Raw genomic sequence first — 18,079 nt, forward strand, 5'->3', positions numbered from 1 at the left:
GGTGCACATGGAGCATTCTCCATATTTAAAGCCTCGCTGGGTGACTTATTGCCCCGCGGAAGCACTTACTTCTTATTTACACCGGTGTTGTCTGTCCCGAGCAGACGAAGGCGCGCCGCCCCTCACCGCTTTTGCATGAGTCAGGGCCCGGGAACCCGCCGGGGGCCCCGAGCCGCCTGTGTCCTGTACGTTCTCCTCGTTGCAAAGGGCCCGCGAATCACCCCCGGACACCAAGTCACTGTTACGCCGGCTGGAACCGGCATTACTCACCCGCATTCCGAGCGCCGTCCCTCCCCTCGGGGCCCCGTGTTTGTTTGTTTGTTTGTTTGTTTGTTTGTTTGTTTGTTTTAAAAAACAAAACAAAACATTTGGAGCTTCCGTAACCATGCAGGCGTACGGGCGCTCGGCGGCGATCGCCAAAATCGTACCGCATGGCGGGGCATGGCTGCGTTGTGGGCATGACGGGCTTTGAAGACACAGACGCCCGTTTCATCCCCGGCGCTGGCTGGTTAAACCGCCGTGCAGGCGGGAATCAATTACGCATCATCTCCATATTCGTTGATTATATCCAATTTGTTTATTTGGTGCGCCATGACAGATACAGTCAGTTCAAACCTTCCACTGCCCCCGAGTGGAGCTACGAAGCACTGCAGCCGTTTTGTTTCCAAGGTCACTTGCAGTCAGTGTTGCTTAGCAGAAAAACAACACAGATCCATAATACCTCATCCCGAGATACAATAAAATATACACTCACACAACAACAAAAAAAAAAATCTAAATAGCGTCGATAGTAGATCGACCGACCTTGAATGAATGAATCCTAAAATAAATGCTTTTTTTTTATTTTTTTACACGATCCGCCTTGCAAACTCAGTGATTTCCCCCGAGCTCCACCCGAGCAGGGCCTCAGAAACAGACGGACAACCGACAAGTTTAATCCTCATGTCACTTTTCCAAAACCGACCAGCGGGTCGACGCTGAGCTGAAATGATGAGCCGTGGGCTTTCAGCTCCAAAGGTGTCGGCACCTGAAGCCGCGCTCCTCTTCCCTTTTGTTTTAAGTTTCTTCTCCGGCGAGATGACGTCATTTCTTGGAGAGGAACTTCATTTTATTTCCTAGAACATCGTGGTAAAAGATTCATTAAAAGAAAAACAAACAAAACATAAAAAGAAAAAAAAAACAACACAATAAAAAAAAAAAAAAGGTTTTGGACCGAGGGAGAGTTGCCTCACGTGTTTGGTGTTATTCGGGGAGAGAGAGAGAGAGAGCAAGAGAGAGAGAGCGGAGAGAGAGAGAGAGAGAGAGAGAGAGAGAGTGTGTGTGTGTGTGTGTGTGTGTGTGTGTGTGTTAACACTTACCCAAACCTTTGAGAAACCTGTTGACCCTGCGGTGTTCGTTGTCGTGGATGGAGTCCAGGTACTCCTGCACCCTCACTTCAAAGAGGCCTGGAGATAGAGAGAGAGAGAGAGAGAGAGAGAGAGGGAGAGCAATAAAGAGTAACGTGTGTGTAAAGTGTAAAAGAGAGACAATGGGCGAGAGAGAGAGAGAGAGAGAGGTGAAGAGTAACGTGTGTGTAAAGTGTAAAAGAGAGACAATGGGCGAGAGAGAGACAGAGAGAGAGAGAGAGAGGTGAAGAGTAACGTGTGTGTAAAGTGTAAAAGAGAGACAATGGGCGAGAGAGAGACAGAGAGAGAGAGAGAGAGAGAGCAAGAGAGAGAGAGAGAGAGAGAGAGAGAGAGAGAGAGAGGGAGAGCAATAAAGAGTAACGTGTGTGTAAAGTGTAAAAGAGAGACAATGGGCGAGAGAGAGAGAGAGAGAGAGAGGTGAAGAGTAACGTGTGTGTAAAGTGTAAAAGAGAGACAATGGGCGAGAGAGAGACAGAGAGAGAGAGAGAGAGAGATGAAGAGAAACGTGTGTGTAAAGTGTAAAAGAGAGACAATGGGCGAGAGAGAGACAGAGAGAGAGAGAGAGAGAGATGAAGAGAAACGTGTGTGTAAAGTGTAAAAGAGAGACAATGGGCGAGAGAGAGACAGAGAGAGAGAGAGAGAGAGAGAGCAAGAGAGAGAGAGAGAGAGAGAGAGGGAGAGCAATAAAGAGTAACGTGTGTGTAAAGTGTAAAAGAGAGACAATGGGCGAGAGAGAGAGAGAGAGAGGTGAAGAGTAACGTGTGTGTAAAGTGTAAAAGAGAGACAATGGGCGAGAGAGAGAGAGAGAGAGAGAGAGCAAGAGAGAGAGAGAGAGAGAGAGCAAGAGAGAGAGAGAGAGAGAGAGAGAGAGCATGATTGACAGCACAAGAGAATGAAAGAAAGCAAAAGAAAAGAGCAAGCCAGATGGATACAGCCGGACAGAAAAAAAAAAAAAAAACAGCTTTGCAGTTTTGGGAATAATAAATTCGATTTTTTTTTTTTTTATAGCTTTTTTTGATAAATATAAAATCACACACTGCTTTTGAGCTGATAACACGTTTGTACGCGTCCTATAAAAAAACATGATTCCATCTTCGAAACGATGATTAATTCTGCATTCCGAGTGTGGCTCGTCGGTGCCCTCTACCGGTTGAAATGAGCACAAAGCGCTCGGGGGAGGATGCTGATGCAGGACGACACTTTGGGTGTCTCTCTCTCTCTCTCTCTCTCTCTCTCTCTCTCTCTCTCTCTCTCTCTCTCTCTCTCTCTCCCTCTCCCTCTGTGCGTGTCCCTGAATCCAGCCGTGCCCCCTCCTCAACTCCCCACTCCTCAGCCTCATCCAAAATAGCGCAGCGGGGGTTGGTCCGAAATGACCCTCGGATATCAACCCCGCTCCAGGGCCTGAACGCGGGGCAGCGGGGGAGGTGCCACCCTCCGGGCCGGGTGGGGTCGGCGAAGGGTACCTCGGAAGGCCTGCCGGTGGAGCTCCCTCTCCTGGATGAACCAGCCGAACATCTGGGTCTCCATGAAGACCTCCAGGAAGCGCCGCACGCTCTTGGAGGGCACGGCCTTGCGGAAGCCCTGGTGCTGGAAGGAGCAGAGGAGCGGCGAGGAGGAGGAGGAGGAGTAGCCGTCCTCCCGGTCGCTCAGGACGAAGAGCGGGTAGTGGCCCACCAGCTCCACGAAGAAGCGGACGAAGGCCTCGGACACCACGGTGCTGAGGCAGTCGGCGTCTGGGAGGAGGAGGAGGAGGAGGATTTCACAAAAAATATCACGTCCTGACGATTGTGGCTTTTGTGCTCGCGCGGGGGGAGGCCGACTGCTGTCGAACCGAAAGAACCGGGGACGGAACGCGGTGCGTCAAGACCCTGACGCCACCGTGTTGATTCCTCACCGCCGGGGGAATCTCCTCCTCTCTCGTTGGCGAGCTCTCGCCTCCGCTCCAGCACCACCTCCAGGGCTGACTGCAGCTTGGCAGGAATGATGGAGTCCTCGTCGTCCAACTGCATGGGTGAAATTACAGCCGTCACATGCGGTGTGAATATTTAACACGCACGCACGCACGCACGCACGCACACACACACACGCACAGCAGATACACATCTCCGCAGGACTCACCTGTCTAAGGAAGCGACTTTTTCCCAGATCCACAACCAGAACCTACACGCGTGGAAGAAAAAAAACATAAGCTTGACTTGACGGGTATGGTGGCTTCTTTCAAACAGGCCTCATCAAAACGTCGGTTCCCGTCACTGAAGAGGCGCGACCTCCACTTCCAGAGGCTTACAATTGCACGGACGAGCTCATTTGTGGAAGAGCAAAAGAGTGGACCCTGGAAACACCCGATAGAATGCGGCGTTTACGAGCATTTATTTTTTCGGTATAAAGACTCTCTGACTGTCCGACTGGCTTCCTGTTTCCAGCCCCGTTGGACCGGATTGACGTGCAGTGAGAAGCTACAGCAGGGCGGTACGCTCCAAAAAAAACCAAATAAATAAAATCTCACCCTTTCACAGAAAAGCCTAGTTTAACGTCGAACACGCTATTTTCCCACCGACCTCCTCCAGGGGCAGCTCGGTGAGCTGGGGCAGGGAGCCGGACAGCAGGCCCACCAGGAACGGGGTAGGGGTGCAGACGATGTCCAGCATGGCGGAGGGGAGCACGGGGATGTAGGTGTGCTGCCACACAAAGGGGTAGAGCAGGGCCACCACCGCGTGGCAGCACTGGGACAGCGTGCTGCAAAGGAGGAGAGGGAGCACGACTGGAGAAGGGAAAAGATGGGGGTTTGACTGCACTTCGCTGATCGGCTAAAGAGAGGTACGACAGACGGATAAACAGGAAGTAAAACCCGAACGGTGCTACAAAACACATCGTACGGCCTTGCGTGCGTTCAGCGTATTGCATTGCAATCCGGGGATTCAGTACCTATTGCGTTCAACCTTCAAGCTCATCATAGCCTGTTAATAACCTCGAGAACTTCGCTTTGCTGGGATTAACATGGTTCTTAACGGATATGGCTCGACTGATACTGTGTAGCTGTTCCCACCACATGATGGCGCTATGTTCTCACACATACCCACATTCTACATAAAGCACTAATACTGCCGGCACACACACACACACACACATACACACACACACACACACACACACACACACACACACACACACACACACACACACACACACACACACTGTCTATTCAACGGCAGGCCGCCCTCAGATTATCTCCCGGCACTGTATCTCGGATTCCGTGTGTGTATTCCGGCGAGAAAGGAATGCGGCAGCTCCGAGACCACCCACGCGTACAGCGCGACGACGGTGGCGCGGCGCGAGCGTTCTGCGTTTTTCCGCAGCGTCGGACGTCCGACTCCGGATCCTAACAGAGGCTGCCTATCGCGGGACGAGGACGCGGACATGAGGCCCACCTGAGCTTGTCGGCGATGAAGATCACACGGCGCTCCAGCAGCAGCGAGCCCAGGACCCTGAGGAGGAGCCGGAGGCTCAGGCAGGAGAAGAGGCACTCAAAGTCCACGTGCTCCAGGCGCGAGTCGGAGGGTCGACACAGCTCCATCACCTGGGGGGGTTGGATTCCGTCCTTGAGTCTTGAGATTTTAAGGGGACTTCAGAGTATCCTACTTTTTACTCCGCTACATTCACTGCTGTCCCACAATATATACGTGCAACACAAATATACCGAGTATATATTTAGCTGCAGACCCCTTGCAATTCCTTCACGGACCCCCGAGGGGCCCTGGACCCCGGTTTTGGAATTCCTGTTTTGGGTCATTTATACTTATACTCTATTTTAGTATAAGAGCTGAGTTGTGCTCTTCCTGCTGAGCAGAGAAGAACGTGCCCTGCGCCGCAACTACACTCAACAACTTACAAAGGCACAAAAAGGGGGAGAGAGGCAGAGGAGAGCAGTGGAAGGAACACGCCGCGCTCCTCGTGAATACGGAGGAAAACATTGTTAAAAAACCCCGGGGGGGGCGGGCGTTTCCGCACGGCTCCATCGCGACCGACGTGCACTCACCTCGGTGCCTGATCCGGGGAGGAAGGTTTTGATGGTGATTGTTCTGCCCGGAGCGGGAAACTGGGCCTCCATGATGGCTCTCATGAAGGGCTGCACAAGAGCCGGAGACAAAGCCCTTCGCCTCTCCACCTCGTCCAGCACCTGGGCCACACCAACACGCACGCACGCACGCACGCAATATATCAATATAATATTGATATCATGATATGACACTAGATATAGTCTAGGATCTTGGTTATTGTAAGATTGTGATATAGAAAAATATTGTCTTAAAGGCTGAATTACATTAAAATCAACGCCTCTACCGGCTCGGTCATACATTTTGTGTAAATACAGCTTATAAAAGCACCAATAGCCGTACCCAAAATATGGTCGAGTTATCGACATTGAGGTAGTCGGTGAAAAACACTGCGATATTTGATTTTTGTCAATATCGCCCAGCCCTAATCCTACGCCAACATAAGGCGTGTGTCTGTCACCTTGGAGAAAAGGTTGAAGCAGCCGAGGTGACTAACGATGCAATAGACCTCCGGAAGGCGCTTCCCTCTTCCACTGGGCTAGGGAGAAGGAGATCCAGATAAGACAAGATGAGATAAGATGAAACCCCGGGGGTAAATTGAGGAACTTACACGTTCAGTGGAGCCTTCCCGGCCCAGTGCCACTCCAAAAACCGAGACCTATGAAATGTTCTCATATCGCCATCGGCGAAACACCCAGCATGCACACAGACATGCATATGTGGACACTCATTCAAGCTTAATACCCGCACGCACACACACACACGCACACCCATCCACACACACACAAGCACACACCCACGCATGCACGCGCGCACGCGCGCACACACACACACACACGCACATTCTCAGCCTCACACACTTCCTCTGCGACTCTTGAGAGTGGCTGTTTTCCCACAAGCCGTCTGACTATTTTGGAACGCTTATTTGCTCAGCTGACATCAGGGTATTCGACCGCTTCCTGTTCAGTAGCCGCTCCCTGCGTGGGGCTAAATACGTGTGCACCCCATCTATTTATTCTGCTTGATTTTCTATTTACCAGCAAGCGACGACAGTATCCGAACCTCCTGCTGCCATCCTCGCCAGTCAAAACAAAGGAGAACATCTCGCTGCGGAAGGGGAATCCAAACAAACAAAAGTGAACAAACAATTATTTTTATTTTGAACGTATTTGTATTTTCAACTCATTATTATAATTGGACGAGAGCTTGTCCATGACCCCTCCGTGCATACATTCCCACACCTATAGTATTCAAAGAGCCGTTGTAATTCCAGCCGTATATTTCACAATTACCCCTTATATGTCGTTAAAGTTGTGTGCAACATATACGGTCAAGTCTAAATAAAAGCACATTAAAGTGGTAATCCGTGAGATTCTTTTCTGAAGAAATCCCATATTTGACATGTCCTACATTATTTTAGCTGGGCCTGATAATAAACAGCCATTCACTGTATTTGCGCGATGTATACGTGCTCCTCTACGCGCGTGTGGCCGTTTCCCGTTACGGCAGAGTGACACGGAGTGTCGGAGGGGTCGGCCCTCACCTGGGGTAGTTCTCCACCGGCTCCCAGTCCTTTGCATCGGGGAAGCAGAATTGGGGAATGATCCTCAGCTGGTCCTCCGTCTCCCTCATGAACTTGAAGCTGCGCTCAAGCTTCGCCACGAGCCAAGCGAAAAAAGAAAAATAAATTGTCATTCTTGATCCATTTTAGAGGGAGGATGTTGAATCTCTGGCTCTAGATAACTGAGATGTATAGTATGCATATGCTGCCTTTCGGAATTTAGGTTACAGAGATTTATTTCCGAAGTCCAATTATACCGCTTGTTCAGCTATACGTCCAGGAGCCTCAACGGTCGATCATCAGGTAAATACTGTTGGAAATCCTATATTTACAGCGGTTTTTTTTCCCTCTTTACTATCGCCTCCGTGGATCTAGACGGCAGGGTTGCCATGTTTGACACGTCAGTGTAAAAACAGGATCGCTTATTTAATGAGAAATGCCACTTTAATGCATATATCTGTAAATACAAAATTGCCTATCTAATATACATAAGTCTATCCCATATACGTAAGCCTATTCCCTTTATCTATTCCATTTTATTTTATTCTATTATATTTTATCTTATTCTATATATTTTTATTTTATTCTACTTACTGTATTACGTTTTAGGAATCAGTTAGTTGGCTTAGTAGAAAGAAATTTTTTCAAGGACATATTGTGTGTAATCAATTGTGTGTTGCATTACATTTCACCGCATATATGTATGAAAGTATGTATATTTATGTGACGAATAAACTCTTCTTTTGAATCTTCTTGAATGTTGAAGTGCACTTCTCCGTTTCTCTAACCTTGAGCGGGAAGTGCTGCGTGACCTCCGGCAGGTAGGGGGCGCCGGCCTTGGCCTTCTGCAGCGACACCACCAGGAAGTACTCGAAGAGCTGGCGCTGGAGCAGCTCCTGCTTCGGCCCCTGGCCCGGGCTGCCGTAGGGGCGCTGGCTCTGGTTGGGCTGGCTCAGAATGGACTGAACGGACGCCAGACGCTGCTGCTGAACTGGGAGAACGGAGCGGAGGTATGAGGCAACGCAAAGCCCAACTCACAAGCAAACCGTTGGATACAGTCCGAGATGGGGGCAGACATTAAATCTCCAAACTGGAAACTCGTATTCTAGTGTCTCGGTGTATTTTTTTTGTACGTCTTTTCAGCAACAGTACGGTCACATTTTATTTTGAACTAGTCCTTGGACGTTGCCAGCGTACATCGAAAGCGCAACGTCGGCTCGAGTACGCCGGCGGTAGGAAGCGGCACGACTTCCTGTTTCTGGTGCCAAAGGAGCTGATTCGCGGCGGCGCAACAGGGTCAATAAACCTGATCAAATGTTCCGTTTTCAACCGCGTCTGACGACATCGCGAACTCTGCGTTTTCGAGACGGTTGAACTTGTTTTTTGTTTTCTGGGGTTTTTTTTGAGGCTTGAACCTTTGCCCCATTGGATTGCATTGGGGCGCAGTGAGAAGCTGCAGCAGAGTGGTACGTTTGTCAATGTTTCTCAACTGTTAATTCCTGCAGCTGCGTAATAGGAAACAGTACGTTGTCTATATTTAAGGCAGAACAGAGATGGTGGGAAAAAAAATTCACTAACTGCATATCGTTTTAGGAATCATGTAGTTTCAGTTAGTTGCCCATTATGTTCGGTTTTAGTAACTATTGTGCATAATCTCCGAGTGCGTTGCAAAGACATTTCCCTGCATATATGTATGAAAGTATGTATATGTATGTGACAAATAAACCTCTTGAATCGTGAATATAAAGTGCGTCTGGGTCTATAGGAGAAAGGAGAAAATGTCTTGAGGAAAGTTTAGTTCATTTAGGAGTAACTTGATTCACGTGATTATCCCTCTACGTAAATCATCATCGTCATCTGTAAATGATTGACAAAAAAAACCCAAAACACCCCAAATCCGTCTAAAGGTCAAAGGAAACGACAATCCCTCCCATGCCGAGCGGTCAACATTTTTCGGATTGATGCTGCAGATCCGGCGTGAATCCCACATCTGCAGAGCGGCGGGGACGTCGTACCTCTGGTTCTCTCTTCCACCTCGCTCTCTGAGTCGCTGTTTTCATCCGTCACTGCAGCGCGAGGAGAATGAGAGAATTAGGAGCCAGTTATCCCGAGCAGCTGTAAAAGCTTCGTAGCTGACGGAAGCGGGGGAAATGCGGAGGGAGGTGCTCTCACCTCTGCCTGAGCTGGTCTCAGCGTAGTGATAGACCCTCCTCAGGTGTTTCTTTCCGATCCGAGCCTCGAAAATGCTGTTGATCTTCAGTACAACCTGACGATACGATGTCACATGCGTGTCTCACTTAAACGTCAACGGGTAGCACTAACAAAGTCTGCCTTGGGGAGCTGGACACATTTAGACTCCAGATAGAAATTTAGAATTACACTACCGACATTATCAGCGATTTGACAGATTTTCCAGCATTATGCAATAAGCACAAATGTACTGTGTAACATCAGTTTCTCAATATGACCTATTTTGGTGTCACGTAGGTGCTGCATGGTGAAGTAAAACCATTGAGAAAACGGATTGAACAGTTCGGAAAAGGTTCAGAAACACCGGCTCGCCGATGAAAAAATAATAGTAATAAAAATTTCAAAAGTGTTGTTTTCATTGATTTAATAAGGCACACCCACCGTGGGGATCCTGCGAAAGGTTCTGGCGCAGGGCTCCCCGGGCAGCCAGACGCCGTGGTCCGGGCCGGCCGGGGTGGCGGGCGGGCTGAGCTGCGGCGGGGAAGACACGCCTCCGTGGGGCTGGTGGTGGGACCTTCGCAGGTCCGCCAGCTTGAAAGCCCGGCCGGAATTCTGTCTGAAGAAGCCGGGCCTCGACACCTGAAGGGAAGGCAACCCCCCCAAAAAAATAAAAAATAAAAATAAAAATCCCAATCGGGTGTCGATAGGGTGAAAATGGGTCACAGTATCATATTTCGTATTTGCTCCATTGAAGAAAATGCATCCAGCGTTCAATGTCCAATGCAATGTGATTTGTTTCATTTCCAAAGTTATGCGCTTAATAGGTGTTGCACCGTGATAGCCCTGTAAATTCAGAACATGCACATGCATTTAACCTTGTTGGTATCTGCACCAGGAGAGGAGGGCACAGACTGCTGGGAGCACTGGCTGTCCACCTCGATGTCCTCATATGGATTCTCCTTTGACGAGTCTGCGGAGGACCAAAGATGGCAATGTTCAGCTCAGATTCATTAACCCCTCTTTCTATTTTTATGCGTCATAAAGCTGTACAGCTGTTCTCAAAGTTGGGTCGGTGGACTTGGAGGACTTCAAGGGTCCTTGTGCTTTTTTTTTTTTTTTTTCCAGGACAGTGACCGAAAGTTGATGGATAGCTTTGGTTTTGCTTCAGTTCTGTTTGAAAAGTAATGAAACTCGCTGGTTTCCGATGTCTCTGGCCACCGAACAAATAATAATAATAAAAATAAAATCCACTTGAAGGAATTTGGGGAACGGAAGGATGGAGTGGGTGTCTCACCTGGCTTTAAGTGTGTACTATTGTATATACCCTTTCAGGCTCTTACTTTGTAATCTAGGCTGTCGTGTTTAATAAAAACCCATTCCACTTGAATCAATTATTAATTTAATTAATTTATAATATCAAAGCACCTCACAATAAATCCCCTCATAGAAGGTCAAAGTTCCCACAGCATTGTATGTTTTCATGATAGCATATCACGGGGTGTTAATTGAATCCCTGACACAAATTGAATGACAAAGAAACCGGTCCACTAAATAAAAAACGACATTCACAAGAACAACGAAGGTCCCAGGAGAGCGGAATAGAGGAGGACGTCTCTGACCTATGTCTTCATAGTGATGGTCCTGAGAAAGACGGCGAGAGACGGAGCTCAATAACTGACTGTGAGAGACCGGTAGGTCCTCGAACTCGAAGGATTTCCTGAAATGTGCGGGGGGGAAAAGGATATTAGATATAAAAAAAAAAAAGGTTAATATATACATAGGGCTGTCATTTGATTTGTATGAATTACACCACTTCTTATGTGATCTCTGCGGCGCAGCTCGATATGAGACGAGACATATGAATGAAGTTACGGTGAGTGCTAGATGGAGGAAGCAGTAAGTTCGGTTTTTTCAGGCCGTACCGCTTCACTGTGTCTCGCAGCCTGTCCCCCCCGGGCCTCCTGTGGGTTCCAGGTGTAGGCGGAGACAGGGAGGGTGGAGGAGAGACGGAGGGCAGCGGGGGGAGGTTCCTCCGGCCTTTCCCGTGCCTCTGGCTCCGCCCTGTCCGCGTGGCAGGGTGTTGGAAGGTACGCTGGGGTTTCGGGACCGGGTTTATAGGGAGGGCGCCCGGCTCCGTGTATACGTTCTCCTGACCCTGGCGTCCCTCCGCTCCGGGCTTGGCGTCACCGCCGGGCCGGGTTTCAGGGTCCGACTCCTTGATCTTGCAGCCCAGACGTGTGTCTTTGCAAGGCGGGCTGAAGTAGTTCCCGAGCTCCGAGGGGGTTTTTCCGCGGTTGTCACCCATGGCCTGCTCCAGCTTCCTAAACAGCGTGAACACCGCCCTCTTTTCCTTGTTTCCTTGTTCCCCTACTCTCTGGTCATTGCTTTTCCTCGAAGTCCCCTTTGGCGGTGTCGCGGCTTCCAGCGGTGAACCAGGCCTTGAATCCCCGCGTCTTCCATCCTCGCCCTGACCATTTTCCTCCTTCTCTTTCTGAGCCACTGCCCCGCGGTCCTTCCGTCCTTGGGCCTCGCTGGACGTGCTGTCGCTCCTCTGAAGCCCGCCAGGTTGCGGCGTCAGGGGCTCTCCGGGTGAGCAAGGCCTCGGGCCGCCAGCGTTTCCTACATTCTCTTTCCCGAGATTCTGCTTCCCCCGCGGGTTGGCCACCCCGAAACAATCCCCTCTCAGGTCGACAGTGGGATTGTGGTTGCCGTTCGCCCCGGAGCCTCTCCCCTTTAACCGGCTCTGCGGGCCCGGAGAGGTTGACGGGGCGGACGCCTGAGTGGACTCCTTCCCCTCCCACTGTGATATCTTCTCCTTGATGTTGGCCCTGTGGCCCATGGGCGGCTTGGCCCCCGCTAACAGGGTGCTGCCTCTTCCGGGGAGGTCGGAGGTCGGCCTCCGGTAGGCCATGGTAGGCGATCCTCTGGACTGGTTGATGAGGTTGTCCAACGGGGTGAAGGGGAGTTTGGATATCCCTTGTTTCTCCTGGCCACTTCCTCTCGCTTCCTCGGGAGCGACGTCTCCCCTCGCTCCTATAAGATCGCACGTCTTCAACCTAAAATGCGAGAACAGCCCTTTAAAATGTGATGGGGGTGTACATAGGGAGTATGTGAGCGTTCAAACCGGCACTAGGGCAACCCACAAAGTAGTTGAAGGTAATGAGATCAAAGGTATCAGTTTCTGAGTTGAGTATGAATTGAAGTCAAAAAACCCTAAACGACAGATGGATTCTGAGGGATGGTTACGTATCTACAGTATATGGGATGGCAAACAATATTTTTCCGAATGTCCCAGTGAAGTCTAACTTCATGTACAAACGCAGCACATATATCATTTGTGATATGGAATATTAATAGCAACGGCAAACAGGCTGACAAAATGCCAAGCAGCCAAATTCTAACAGAGTTTCCTGTCCTTTCAGTCAGGACAGGCACTGAGACCATTAGTTAGGGGACGGTTTGGTCTTTTTCTGGTCTCAGTGGGAAAATCCATCCATACTGTCCTTTCCAAGTCTGGGAGTAAATACCAGAAGACAGGCCTATGACCGAGCATCTCCTTCTCATCGGCTTCGCTAAATAAACACATATTTGGAGCGGGGCCCACTTCATCAAACTGTTCTGTTCTAACAAATAAATAAGAGGAAATGGTAACCCCGGAGTTGAAAGACCTTTAGTGGCATTTCCTTAAAAGATAGGGTGCGTTTTGGCTTTTGTCACCGGGTTTTAATGTCATTAATGGTTTCTCATGCACGGAGAGGGTGCGCGTGAGACGCGGTTTGAGCCACGGTCTCCATGAGAGAATGTTTGATTTCTGTGCGAGACGACGAGCCTTATCAACCTGTTGACTGTGGAGTAAATACAGTCCTGGCCTGGGGCGGTTCCTCTAACAGCTGCCATCATCGACGTACACCTAGGAGAGAGACGTATGAAAAGAATGAGGAACCAAGAGAAAAGAATGAATACCCAACTTCAACTGGACCTTAAACGACAATCACTGCAGATTATGTCACGTTGGAGCCCCAATCGCAATCACAATGACTTCATTCCGCCGGGTGCAATAACATGCACGAGGAGTATGTCATGGTGATAATTGGTCTACAGATGATTACTGTAGCACTTTTAAAAAGCTTGACAGTCTGAGAAAAGACAAATAGAAATTATATATCATAGATTAAAAAATCAAGTAAATATAAAAGATAAAATTTCCAAATATACGCGAGTCGAAAAATACAAAACTGAAATATACAGGATATACAAATGCAAGGATCAATTATTGGTATGGGTATAAATTGTGAATTTTTTTCTGTATGTGTTAAGTTTCTACAGATATTGTGTGATATTATGTATTATTTAGTACAATTAGATGTTATAATAAAAGGGTTATATACTGTACCATGAGTTATTGGTTCCAAGTTGACCTGTTTTTCTAGCAAATACACCTTCCAGTTGGTATGATATTCCAGTTGGGAATCTGCATTGTTACTAACCACTGGATGTTGTGTCGGATATTTTTTTTAAGGTTTAAATAATTCAAATCAAGTAAAAATAATAATAATTCAATTTTTTTTTTTTTTTTAAAACAACATAAGTTTGATTTCCTTGATATAATCGGACGCCATTGCGAGTGCCGCTATTGATTCACCGCGGCTGGGTTTTTCACCGTGTGAAGTACTTTGGAGCCAGCTGTCCGGACTCAAGGCAAACCATGACAGCCGTCTTGTCAGACCTCATGCGTTTGACATTTTAAAGTGCCCCGGTCAAACCGGATGAACAAGTGAGTCTCTTCATCCTTCCCCATCGTTTTCTCATTTGCCGCCGCGTTTTGGCTGCCTCCGCCAAACGGCGTGCGGGCTGCCGTCCTCTCCCTTCTCGGCCGTCGTCCCTTTTCCCCTGCGTCTCCCTCTCTCCCCCCATTCCCCCTCTGAGCTCATCCTCATCTTCGCTCCTTCAGCTCTCTCCTCGTCCTCTCCAATCTTCGCGTCGACTATCTCCTGCTTTTTTCGCCTCCCCGGGGGGGGTCAATGTCTCCCAGTTCAGCGGCCGCTCAGATGGTGCATTGTGTTTTCAAGATCCCGGACTGTTTGTTTCCATCGCTTTGGCCTCGCTCGCTATATATATCACCGAACACTCCTCGGGTAGTTTATTTTTCCTAAATAAGATTGTTTGAGTTAGGGGTTTCCCTGGCAAGGTTCCTTAAAATCAAATAAGTTTCCAACTCGACCTTTTTATTGTTATTTTTTTGTATGATTTATCTCTTCACAGATTGTTTACTCGTAATAAAAATCACAGCACTAATGAAGAATTCATTGTTTTGCTCAATACCATACCGTGGCTTTAACACTGAAGACCATTAATACATTTTTGCGCGTTCGGTCGCGTGAGAAATGAACCGAATGAGGAAACCTGGGGAAACCACAAACAATTTCTCGTCGTAAACACACAGAGAGTGAACAGGCTTTTGCATTCCCACAACACGCCTTTTAAATGGTGTGAAGCAGATGTAACCCTTACCTCTCTGTGTTGCCCAGATACCACGCGTGCACTGGTGGACTGAGGGCATATTGCAAAAGAGGAGACCCTCAACACGTTATCCATCGGTGTGTCTTGATTCCCCGCTGCGGTCTTGCTCGTATCCAGCGCAACCAACCCGCAATCACGCATTTTGAATCCGAGCGACCGGATCCCCGCGTGCCTCAGCACGGCTCATCAGACGGGGACGGGCCGATTCAATGAAAGGAACGACAGCCAAAGAGGAAAAGTCCCTCCCCGCTCGCTTTCCCTTCCCCTTTTCCCACCTCCATCATCCCTCTGTGATTCTCACTTTCTGACCGACTTCCTGTTCCTCTGTGACTCTCTCCATGTGAGAGCCTCTCTCTCAGTTGGTGCATCTTTCTGTGACTCAGTCAGAATATACTGCGTATATATATATATATATATATATACACACACAGTCTATGCAGTTTGTATATACTGTATATATATATACACACAGTATGTATTAATTTATCAATATAAATTCAAATTGTAAGTACATGGGGAGTTAATGAAAGAGCTATCAAGTTTTCCAGGAGAGCAAATAAATAGCTTTAACAGAGGGGGAGACACATTCAAAGCTCATCATGTTACATCTTTTCCCTCTAAAATCCATCTGCGCTCAAATTCTAACGCCATCTGCTTCTGGGCCACGGTCGCATTGGCAGCTGTGTCCATTCTCCCTGGCCTTGGCTTTGGTCGAGTTTAGTTTAGTTTAATGTTGTTTTGTTTGGGTTTTCACCTCGGGAGACACGGATGTGGTAAACTACGGCAATGACGTAAGCAATACTAAGCCAAAACTAAATTATTTTTATTACTATCCTACAACCAAGCCAAAATGGCTAGTAGTAGTTTTGTAGATTCCATGCAAATGTAAACTTTTAAAGTAGTAAGTAAAGTTAAAAGTAAAAATGTAAAAATGTTCCTCTACTGCTTTTATTAAAGAACAGCAGATGATGATTATACACCATCATGTATATGGTCACTTACTTAAACTTTCAATACAAAAAAAAATGAAGATAGATAAGTTGGGATAAGATCAAAAAAATTGTTCTGTGTTAATCCTCAGGGTGGGAAATTAGTGGTGTTACAGCAGCTCAGCGAGGATCAAGTAGTAAGGACAGAAGGTGAGAGTATTATGTGCACAAAAAGAGAAAGGAGAATAAAAACTTGGAATATATATATATGTTTTTTTTTTTTTAAATGAAGTGCATGTGCATATGCTTATGATAATATAATCGTGCGCGCGCGCACACACACACACACACACACACACACACACACACACACACACACACACTTACCTGGGTTTAATTGACGCTGAATTCAAATCTCGAAATCTCCCGAAAACCCTTTGAGGTGTTTGGCACGACTGTGCGAGGTGTGGTTCCCGCTACGGGTTTTGAGGATGATCTCTGCCCAACGGCGGGCTGGGTTGGACAGTTGCTGCCAGTGACAGCTGCCGAACACTTTGCTGTAGTTGGACCTGTCTTGGTGCGTCGATAATGGCGCCATCTTGGCACGGTGTCTGTGAGCGCTGCATGGCACTGACCTGGAAATTGCGCTGTTTTACACCGAATAATGTATAATGATAATGATAATAATATAAACGTGTATTATTATAATATAACTAATTATCATTATATAATATAACAGTACCGAAGACATTCAAAAGAAGATTGGAGGGGCAGCCTCATGCTGATGCTTCTAAATCATGGAACCCAACCGAATTATAATCGAGAGGCGCGTTCTGCGTTTCCACGCGAATGCTGAAAACGTCGCTTTTCAGCTCGGCTTTAAATCTGTCTGCCCCCCCTATCCCGTTTGACTCGATCGTAGTTGAAATGCAAGTTTGTGTGTTTTCTCTTGGTGGCATTTCGATTGCGGGGTCCACCCGTCCCCCTGTTTTTTTTTTGTACGTTTGGGCCACCGATCCCAGCAGGGGCAGGAGACCCCGACAGCATTCATATATGCAGGTCAAATATTACAAATACGTGTTATTATAATAATAATAATAATTATTATTATTATTTATTATTATTATTATTATTATTATTATTATTATTATCTGATGACCTCACCAGGGGTCCTCACTGAGCCACACACATAGGCTCCACTACCTTACTGTACTGTATGTAGCATACTGTACCGCATCCTGTGTCACTGTTCAGGGTTGTTCGTGATGCCGTATTGCTGCCCCGTACTGTTGTGTACTGTGCTGTATTATCCCAAACACTACCTCACCCTATTCACATTCACATGCCACTTTAATTCACATGCCACTTTAATGCACATATCTGTATATGCATAGGCATATTCCCTCTATCTATTCCATTTTATTTCATTTCATTTTTATTGTATTTTATTCTATATATTCTTATTTTATTCTATAAGTATTCAACTTACTGTATTACGTTTTAGGAGTCAGTGAGTCGGTCTAATAGAAAGAATTTTTTTTTTTTTTTCCTAGGACATAGTGTGCTATCACCGGGTGCGTTGCATTACATTTCACTGCATATATGTATGAAAGTATGTATATGTATGTGACGAATAAAAAATCTTGAATCTTGAATCTTGAATCTTGAATATATGTATGAAAGTATGTATATGTATGTGACGAATAAAAAATCTTGAATCTTGAATCTTGAATCTTGAATATATGTATGAAAGTATGTATATGTAAGTGACGAATAAAAAAAATCTTGAATCTTGAATATATGTATGAAAGTATGTATATGTAAGTGACGAATAAAAAAATCTTGAATCTTGAATCTCGAATCTTGAATATATGTATGAAAGTATGTATATGTATGTGACGAATAAAAAATCTTGAATCTTGAATCTTGAATCTTGAATATATGTATGAAAGTATGTATATGTAAGTGACGAATAAAAAAATCTTGAATCTTGAATATATGTATGAAAGTATGTATATGTAAGTGACGAATAAAAAAAATCTTGAATCTTGAATCTTGAATCTTGAATATATGTATGAAAGTATGTATATGTAAGGGACGAATAAAAAAATCTTGAATCTTGAATCTTGAATCTTGAATATATGTATGAAAGTATGTATATGTAAGGGACGAATAAAAAAATCTTGAATCTTGAATCTTGAATCTTGAATATATGTATGAAAGTATGTATATGTAAGGGACGAATAAAAAAATCTTGAATCTTGAATCTTGAATCTTGAATATATGTATAAAAGTATGTATATGTACGTGACGAATAAAAAATCTTGAATCTTGAATCTTGAATATATGTATGAAAGTATGTATATGTATGTGACGAATAAAAAATCTTGAATCTTGAATCTTGAATATATGTATGAA

At 46.5% G+C, this 18,079-nt stretch overlaps 1 protein-coding gene across 1 annotated transcript; it reads right to left on the reverse strand.

The window, feature by feature from the left end:
• Positions 1–590: 590 nt before the first annotated feature.
• Positions 591–14,929, reverse strand: LOC307246727 (DENN domain-containing protein 2A-like). The gene is made up of 20 exons (XM_080022723.1): positions 14,724–14,929; positions 13,051–13,122; positions 11,135–12,268; positions 10,832–10,929; positions 10,088–10,182; positions 9,654–9,851; positions 9,195–9,288; positions 9,038–9,088; positions 7,811–8,013; positions 7,005–7,114; positions 6,499–6,568; positions 5,922–5,999; positions 5,443–5,583; positions 4,835–4,983; positions 3,965–4,142; positions 3,525–3,566; positions 3,301–3,409; positions 2,870–3,139; positions 1,359–1,445; positions 591–1,115 (listed from the first exon to the last, which is right to left on the reverse strand). The coding sequence occupies exons 2-20, from the start codon at positions 13,110–13,112 to the stop codon at positions 1,084–1,086; spliced, it is 3,201 nt and encodes a 1,066-aa protein (XP_079878849.1). The 5' UTR covers positions 13,113–13,122; positions 14,724–14,929; the 3' UTR covers positions 591–1,083.
• Positions 14,930–18,079: the final 3,150 nt, after the last annotated feature.

Source organism: Zeus faber (genome assembly GCF_960531495.2).
Source record: "Zeus faber genome assembly, chromosome: 21".
Lineage (NCBI taxonomy): Eukaryota > Metazoa > Chordata > Actinopteri > Zeiformes > Zeidae > Zeus > Zeus faber.